This window comes from Littorina saxatilis, linkage group LG9, assembly GCF_037325665.1.
Source record: "Littorina saxatilis isolate snail1 linkage group LG9, US_GU_Lsax_2.0, whole genome shotgun sequence".
In the NCBI taxonomy this organism is placed as follows: domain Eukaryota; kingdom Metazoa; phylum Mollusca; class Gastropoda; order Littorinimorpha; family Littorinidae; genus Littorina; species Littorina saxatilis.
This window is the reverse complement of record NC_090253.1, coordinates 12,612,505-12,621,451: the sequence shown is the minus strand read 5'-3', so window position 1 is coordinate 12,621,451 and position 8,947 is coordinate 12,612,505. Positions and strand designations below refer to the sequence as shown.

Below are 8,947 nucleotides of genomic sequence, written 5' to 3'. Positions count from 1 at the left end.
TGGAAGGGTCTGTTTGTGTCCTCGTTTAACCGTATTCGCGATTCTTTTGTTGACTGGTGGAGGTTATTCAATCGTTCTTGCATTTTACATTTCAGTCTGGGTCGCGGGCATTTGCAAAGCATTGTCTTCGTGAAATGCAGTGCGTTCAGTATTATTCTGTGAGCTTGACAGATTGACTTAATGTATTAATTTCGCTTCACGCGACTTGTTTGTTCTGTTTCTGATCTCATTAATTTTCTTCATGGTTTACCTTTGTGTTCGTAGTGGTTTTGTGGTTCAGGTGTAAAATGTAAAGAAACATGAAGGGTGTTCCGTTATATGTTTTTCTTGGTTTGCTGTTATATTTCTCTTGACACTTTTTGCTAATGCACTGTTGGAACGAATTAGAACCCTTTCGCTGTATGAATGAATCACCATAATGTTATATGTATCCACTTGGAAGTTCATCCACGTGTGGGGTTTGCGTCGACCTACCTTGCCACTCAACTAAAATACACACGCACGCAAGTCAAACATTTAGTCACTGGTCCTTCACTCAGTAAACATATGCACGCATGAACGTACGCGCGCGCGCACACACACACACACACACACACACACACACACACACACACACACACACACACACACACACACACAAGTTCTAATATGGTTTTCTAATGATACTAATGGCACACTCTTTCCCTTGTAAACAGTGTGGCTCACCGGCGTGTATCTAATTATAGCCTTCACTGGGGCGGGGATGTAGCTCAGTCGGTAGCGCGCTGGATTTGTATCCAGTTGGCCGCTGTCAGCGTGAGTTCGTCCCCACGTTCGGCGAGAGATTTATTTCTCAGAGTCAACTTTGTGTGCAGACTCTCCTCGGTGTCCGAACACCCCCGTGTGTACACGCAAGCACAAGACCAAGTACGCACGAAAAAGATCCTGTAATCCATGTCAGAGTTCGGTGGGTTATAGAAACACGAAAATACCCAGCATGCTTCCTCCGAAAACGGCGTATGGCTGCCTAAATGGCGGGTTAAAAAAACGGTCATACACGTAAAATTCCACTCGTGCAAAAAAAACACGAGTGTACGTGGGAGTTTCAGCCCACGAACGCAGAAGAAGAAGAAGAAGAAGACTAGGCCTTCAAATGAGTGTTCTCTGTGCACACTGAGAACTTTCTGATGAATGAATTTCGTAAATGCCCGGCACTTGCGGCTTTTAAAAGAAATTAATTCATTTCATAATTCCAACTCACTACATCAGGCAGTCCGTGTGTGGATTTGTTGTATGTATCCAAGTGCAGGAATGGTCTCATCCCATGTACACACTCTGGCCAGACCTGAGATGATGAGCTGAACTGTTTTCATGATGATAAGTAATGTTTAACGCCCTCACGGTAAAATCATTAGGGGCATGTTCCCGAGGTTGACCCCGATTTTAGATGGTAAAAAAAAAATGAAAAAACAAGAAATTCCTCCGAGGTAGGAAAAACACCCCCGTCCTTACCATTCTCACTGCCACCAACTGAGAAGGTTATTTCCCTTTGACCATTAATATGTCCCTCTATAAGTCCTTGTAGAATCTTAATCCACCAATAACTCCCTAACCGTGTGTTTGACTGGTCCCAATTTTTGTAAGGACCGTCTCAGGAATGTATAGAACCTGTTCACCAAGTTTGGTGACGATCGGTCCGTTCATTCTTGAGATCTATATGCGAACACAAACACACAAACAAGCAAACACATCGACCGAATCCTATACACACCCCTATACCGGGGGAAGAGAGAGAAAGAGAGAGAGAGAAAAAAAATCTGTTTTCATGGGAAGAAGTGGACCTTTAAAGACAACAAGGATCACAACCTAATTCCCCCTGTGAAGGGCCCCATGTCAGGGCATGCTGACACCTGTGATACATCCTTAAAGATACACAACTCCCTCCCGTGTAAACAACGAAGGATAAGGCTTTCTTCTTCTTCTTCTTCTTCTGCGTTCGATGTTGATGGCCGTGCTAAATCCTCAGACCAGTGGCTGCCAGGAAGTCCGCAGTCTTGCGCAGTTCGTCGGCAGGACCCCAGAGTTTGGCTCCAAGAAGGATAAGGATAAGATTTCTTTAGTCCTGTGAGGTCACCCTCATGGAAATTCGGGCTGCTTTCTTACTGGGGAAAGCGAGCTGCCATTCAGTAGTAGGGCTTTGATTGTGAAGCCAGCGCCGCAACTGACTCAACTCTTTCCCCACAGATCTGTCTGTACTTTCCAATCGGATAAGATCCTCCTTCAACTTTAGAACATAGCAAAATACAATGGCCTGGCTAATTCCGGTGCAGTGTGTGATTTTGTGTGAGATTGTGTCAGTGTGTGTGTGTGTGTATGTGTGTGTGTGTGTGTTTGTGTGTGTGTGTGTGTGTGTGTGTCGTGTGTCGTGTGTGTGTGTGTGTGTGTGTGTGTGTGTGTGTGTCGTGTGTGTGTGTGTGTGTGTGTGTGTGTGTGTGTGTGTGTGTGTGTGTGTGTGTGTGTGTGTGTGTGTGTGTGAGTGTCTATATGTGACTGTGTATGTATTAATGAACATCGCAGATTGCCATAGATGTGTATAACGGAATTAAATCAGCCAAAAATTCTCTTTCTGCGCTTAAAAAAACAAACAAACAATAAAAAAAAATAAAAACAAGGACTTTGACTGTTAGTATGTATTCCATGGGAAGGATGCTCTTACCCTGTGAAAACGCCTGGACAGCTTTGTGTTGGTGTTCATCGCTTGCACCTTAAAAGGGATCGAGGTATCTTTAAATTGAAACGACAGCGAGTAAACAAAGGTTCAAGTCGGTTCTTGACCTTTTCGTGTGAGGTTGGAGGTGGGCGGGACGTCAAAAAGATATTTCTTGAGAAGGCGTGTCACAACGTGAATAATGACGTAATGTAAAGCAAAACAAAAAAACCACGTTGTTTTAAAACGTTGGCCTTTAGTTTGTCACTTGAGAAGAAAACACGAAGGAGGTCTGAGAATTAAATTTGATCTGGGCGACGAAGTCACACCGGTAGTGGAAAAGTCGTGTCTCTAAGATCACCGCTAGCGCTAGGCTGTGCATGTGTTGGTATCCGATGTCTTTAATGTTTGTGCTGTTACGTATGAAGGCTTTTTTTCCTCTTTCATTTATTTGTGTAGTGTCACTAATCATTTGACTTTTTTATTTAATGTTAAATACTGCTGTTTTTTTGTGCAGTTGTTTATATTCACATTTGTCTGTTGAAGTGTAGAATTTAGCAATACCCGTCCGTTCTGTCGCGAACTTTGTACACTCATTTTATTTAATATGTTCGCGTTTTGAGTTGTAATGCAAAAATGTCCTCTAAATCCTGTCCTGCTCATGCATTAGACGGGCGCGTTTCTTTCATTCAGATTTCTTCTATTTTCTTCTTCTGCGATCGTGGGCTGAAACTCCCCCGTACACTCGTGTTTTGGTACGACGAGTGGATTTTTACGTGTATGACCGTTTTTACCCTGCCATTTTTTTTAAACACCTTTTTTTTTTATAACGGTTTTAATGTGAAAATACCCGAAAAGAAATTGCCAACCGGACAGGTTCTACCGGCTCTGATTGCTTCTAAAAATTTTGGAAATTGAATTGAAAGAGATTGCTATTTTTATTAAATTGAGAGTAGTCTGACTGGTTCTTGTGGGACGTTTTGTTCTTGGCTCTGATGTTTGTAAAACTGCGATTTTGCTCTTGGAACAAAAAGTAGGGTATCGTCAAGAAACGACAAAGACGTTGTTGTTGTTGTTGTTGTTGTTGTTGTTGTTGTTGTTGTTGTTGTTGTTCTTCTTCTTCTTCTTCTTCTTCTTCTTCTTCTTCTTCTTCTTCTTTTTGTTGTTCTAATTGTTCTTGTAGTTCTTGTTGTTGTTGACGACAGAAGAAATGTGCAAGATTAATATAGAACGAAAGCTCTAGGATGTAAAACCACAGTCCTTCCCATGTAATCGTTGCTGTTGTTAGCTCACAGGATGCACCTCGCGACACATTTGTTGCGCAACTCTTTGTCTGATTTTCATCACTCAGAGACCTGCTACTGTAGTGAGATGTTTGTTTTGTATAGAAAGACGGCTGTTTTGTATAGAAAGACGGCTGTTTTGTATAGAAAGACGACTGTTTTGTATAGAAAGACGGCTGTTTTGTATAGAAAGACGGCTGTTTTGTATAGAAAGACGGCTGTTTTGTATAGGCTGTTTTGTATAGAAAGACGGCTGTTTTGTATAGAAAGACGACTGTTTTGTATAGAAAGACGGCTGTTTTGTATAGAAAGACGACTGTTTTGTATAGAAAGACGGCTGTTTTGTATAGAAAGACGACTGTTTTGTATAGAAAGACGGCTGTTTTGTATAGAAAGACGGCTGTTTTGTATAGAAAGACGGCTGTTTTGTATAGAAAGACGACTGTTTTGTATAGAAAGACGACTGTTTTGTATAGAAAGACGGCTGTTTTGTATAGAAAGACGGCTGTTTTGTATAGAAAGACGACTGTTTTGTATAGAAAGACGGCTGTTTTGTATAGAAAGACGGCTGTTTTGTATAGAAAGACGACTGTTTTGTATAGAAAGACGGCTGTTTTGTATAGAAAGACGGCTGTTTTGTATAGAAAGACGGCTGTTTTGTATAGAAAGAAGGCTGTTATGTAGGATCAGATGGTTTACTAGCTCAAAGAACAACGTTTGTTTTGATATTGTGGGTGTGTGGCTGGTGAAATAGATAAGACATTCTGTGGAAACAGATATTTGCTTTTATGGTTTAAAAAAAAAATGTTCTCTGTTAACAAATGATTGGCTTGTGAAGGGCGTTTTCAAAAGAGTCGGCAGTAAAATACTAGATTTACATTCAAACTATTGCCCTTGTAATTACACTTTGACAACATGTTAATGAAGACGAGGAGGAGGAATGCTTACTTTCTGAGAAACAAGTAATTGTCAATCGTTCGATCGTCTATCGTGTGACGGGTCAATGGCCTACGATGTGATGTGCGATCGGCTCAAGATTGAATCGCGCGATTGAATCTCAACGATTGAATCGCGTGTGTGAGTGAAGCTTTAAGGTGCGGTGTGTCGTGTACAACTAGTACTGAACTACAGATGGCTTTGAATAGCCTGTTTGACGTCTATTATTAACCATCTGGTAACCTAAATAAATCTTTCATATTACGCTTAAAATGCGTCAACAAAATGTTTCTTGGGTTCAAAAATACAATACTAAGTGTGGGCATGCTAAGCTAAAAAAAAAATAATTAAAAAGGAAAGAAAAAGGTTTTTTTTTAAAGGCAGATAAAATTGCAATTCTACAGAAAGTAAATGCGCGACTTCTTTAAAGCAAAATTCTCTTACAGTGGTATGAAATACGTTTTTGTTTTCTAAAACCGAAAAAAATACTGTCCACAGCTTGGCAAGTGCACTATATCAAGAATGCTGCCCCCTGTCTCGCATACTGTCCTCTTGGCCTGTGTGACGTCACTGCTCCTTTGGCCTCTTCACAACGCGCACAAACTCGTGTACAGAGGTACGTCATGATGACGTTATTGTGACGTCATAATGTGTGCATGAAAAATGTATTTGTCATATTTATAAGCGATACTGCGTTGAACATTGAAAAGACATTTTGAGAAAAGAATGAATTAAAGGTACCACAATGTATATTCTTACTTTCCGTTCAACATTGTAAGCTGTAGTTGTTAAGTTGGACACTGTAAAAGCAAAGCTTGTCTGGTGACGCATAATGACGTTACACTGTGTCTTTTCATCCAGAATGTGCCTCCCGAGCTCTAGCACATTGAAAATTGCACTTTTACGTCATTTCTAGGGATGTTTTAATGAACCAACATTGCCCTTTTCCTTGCAAGGTGAGTGTAAGAAGGTAACCAGACACTGAAGTGTGACGCATGAATGTATGGAGAAGACATTGTGGTTTGACGACATGACTTGATGACGCATGAATGACGCAACATTGCCCTATCTTACGGGTGTACAGAGAAAACATTGCGGCGTGACGACATAACTTGATGACGCATACATGACGGAACTCTGCTTTCCAGGATGCGCCTTTCGGGCAGTGGTGGGTAAGGTTCACGCGATGTGGTTCTGCACGGGGGACAACCTGTGCGCCATGTTTTTCTGCCAAGACAACAACATCTTTAGCGCGGACGCTTGCGGCTGCATCCCCCCTCATCGTCATGAGGACCTCAACCATCTTCACAGCCTCCACCATGATGGTAGCGGCAGTAGCGTTGTTGGTGGCGACAATAAGGTGAGAGTGCCTCTCTCTCTCTCTCTCTCTCTCTCTCTCTCTCTCTCTCTCTCTCTCTCTCTCTCTCTCTCTCTCTCTCTCTCTCTCTCTCTCTCTCTCTCTCTCTCTCTCTCTCTCTCTCCCTCCCTCCCTCCCTCCCTCCCTCCCTCCTCCCTCCCTCCCTCCCTCCCTCCCTCTCTCTCTCTCTCTCTCTCTCTCTCTCTCTCTCTCTCTCTCTCTCTCTCTCTCTCTCTCCTTTCTCATTTTTTTAATGGCAGAATACGTTTATCATCATTGCTACATTTAGTTATTCATATAGGTCCAATTCATTCTTCTTACTCGGCGTGACGTTATCAAATGGATCGGCTAGCTTTAGCTCTAAGGGGCACAACTCCGCTCATACTCTCTTCGCGCCGCCATATTGGATGCCGTCTTTGTTAGTTTTCTTCATTGCACTCTTGTTCTTTTTGCGTATTTCACTGTGTATGCAGACAAAATGAAGAAAACTGTGCATGCATGAGTCCAAAGGGGATCTGCCTTTTTAACACAACAGCACAACATAAAAAGTAAAGCAAGAATACATTATTATATTCATTTATTTATTTTTTATCTCAAATTACCATGCAGACAGTGCACCAAAATTCACAAGATAAAGCTCTCAAGACAGGCAAATGAGGTACAATGCAGCTCAGGTAACTACTGCAAAGTATAATTTTCAAAGCATCCTATCACAGTGTTCACTCTAAAGGCACAACCGATGGACAATTGTTGATTAGCGCACTGCACACAGCAAAAAATAACCAGTTATAATCGTCTTCTCCGCTCAGTAACTTCCTTCCAGTTGTCACCCTGATGGTAAACAACTTTAGGGATCCTAAAGTGTGCCTGCTGACTGCAGTTTTTGGCCACACAACGTGTCATTTTCACTTTTGTCGAGTCGCCACCCAACGCTCAAGCACTGTCAGAGATCGTGCAAGGCATCCAACATGGCGGCGGATGACCAATTCCAGAGAGTTACGACCCGTGATTCTCATACCGCGCGCGCCGAGTAGAAATGCTGTTGTTAACTTGAGTTTCTGCAATGGGCCTATAGGCTATAATTATATCGGTGTGTTATCTTCAAAAATATCCAGAAGACTGCCTCTTTGTCTCTGCAATTCGAGTATGCAGATATGTTTGTAAAGGTCACAGCAGAAAAATGCATTCACACTGTTGTCGAGGCTGTTGACAGACTGACTGTTGACCCGTGTAATCTTGTTCATGAAATAATTAATCCATATTATATTCGATGCATAAAAACCACAAGATGCAATAGACAATGTGCAGTTCCCTTGATGCATGTGTCAGTTCATTGACCGCCATATTCAGTGTAATTTGTCCGCAACAGCACTTATGATGGCCCCGTGATGCATAAAACTTAAAAGGCAATGCAAATAAAGAGAAATGAATAGCATTTTGTGTTTTTGAACCAACCAGGTGGGAGGCGGCGGTGTCGGCGTTTCCATGGCAACTGTGATAGCACCTCCAACCACCACGCCGGCTTCTGTTCTGGCCGGTAACGGTCGTGTGCACACGTCGCCGTCGGCAGCTCGCAAACCTGGTGAGATGTGTGTTGTTGTTGTTGTTGTTGTTGTTGTTGTTGTTGTTGTTGTTGTTGTTGTTGTTGTTGTTGTTGTTGTTTTGTTGTTGTTAGTGGTGGTGGTGGTGGTGTTTTTGTTGGTGTTGTTGTTGTTGTTGTTGTTAATGGTGGGGGTGGAGTTGTTCATGTTGGTGGTGGTGGTGGTGGTGTGTGTGTGTGTGTGTTTGGGTGGGTGTGGGCCGTGTGTGTGTGTGTGTGTGTGCGCATACGTGCGTGCGAGCGTGTGTGTGTTTGTGTCTTTGTCTGTGTCTGTGTGTGCGAGAAGAGGGCTTAAGATATGTGTACGTTTTTGTATGAGGCGGGGGGGGGGGGGGGGGGGGGGTAGGTAGGTGTCTGTGTGTCTGCGACATCCAGAAACGCTTTTAAAGATACCTTCCATTACGTGTGAACGATCATCGCCACAGATCAGAACCCTGACCTGCATTCAACAGCCTGGTGTCAAGCCAACGTTCCTTGCTCAAGTTGATATCGTACATGGGCACGGGTGTCACTTAATTAATACAGCAAACAATTCTCACTCTGTGCAGAAAGCAGGCAGGCTGCTGATTGTTGGCGTCTGTTTAGATTAAAGGATGGTCTTTTTTTTTTTTTTTTTTTTAAATGTGTCAAGCGCAAAGAGCATAATTGTAAAGTTATGATGTTGCGCTATATAAATGCTCATTTATTATTATCCCAGCGAAGCTGGAGGTATCCCGTGAACGCTATACTGTAATCGATTTGAGAAATGTGCATACCGAATAATACATGATAAAGAAGGATTCTTTGTGCCCGAAAATGGGCCACAGTTGGAGATGGAAGTTCACCAAAAATTGGGACCATACTAACAAAAATACGGTGGGTAAAATTGGCGCCCCCATTTTTTGAGCAAACGCCACCCAAGGCCGCTTTGGACGGGTAGAAATTCTGTACTTTCCAAGTCTATTTGTGTGTGGTTGTTCAAGACTATGGATAAAGCTCGCGTGAGAAGATTACGTCACGGTCAAAAGTCTTTGACGTCAATTATTGCATCATGACGTCATGCCTCCCTGTAGTCTTTCTCTCTCGCGCGGTGTGTGTGTGTTTGT

At 42.5% G+C, this 8,947-nt stretch overlaps 1 protein-coding gene across 1 annotated transcript in view; it reads left to right on the top strand.

The window, feature by feature from the left end:
* The first annotated feature begins 5,277 nt into the window (after nucleotides 1-5,277).
* Nucleotides 5,278-8,947, top strand: part of LOC138976751 (uncharacterized) — a 10,912-nt gene continuing 7,242 nt past the window's right edge. Inside the window, exons 1-3 of the mRNA XM_070349640.1 lie at nucleotides 5,278-5,521; nucleotides 6,054-6,265; nucleotides 7,721-7,844. Coding sequence (XP_070205741.1) covers nucleotides 5,428-5,521; nucleotides 6,054-6,265; nucleotides 7,721-7,844 — 430 coding nt within the window. The 5' untranslated portion in view covers nucleotides 5,278-5,427. The remainder of the gene's footprint in view (nucleotides 5,522-6,053; nucleotides 6,266-7,720; nucleotides 7,845-8,947) is intronic.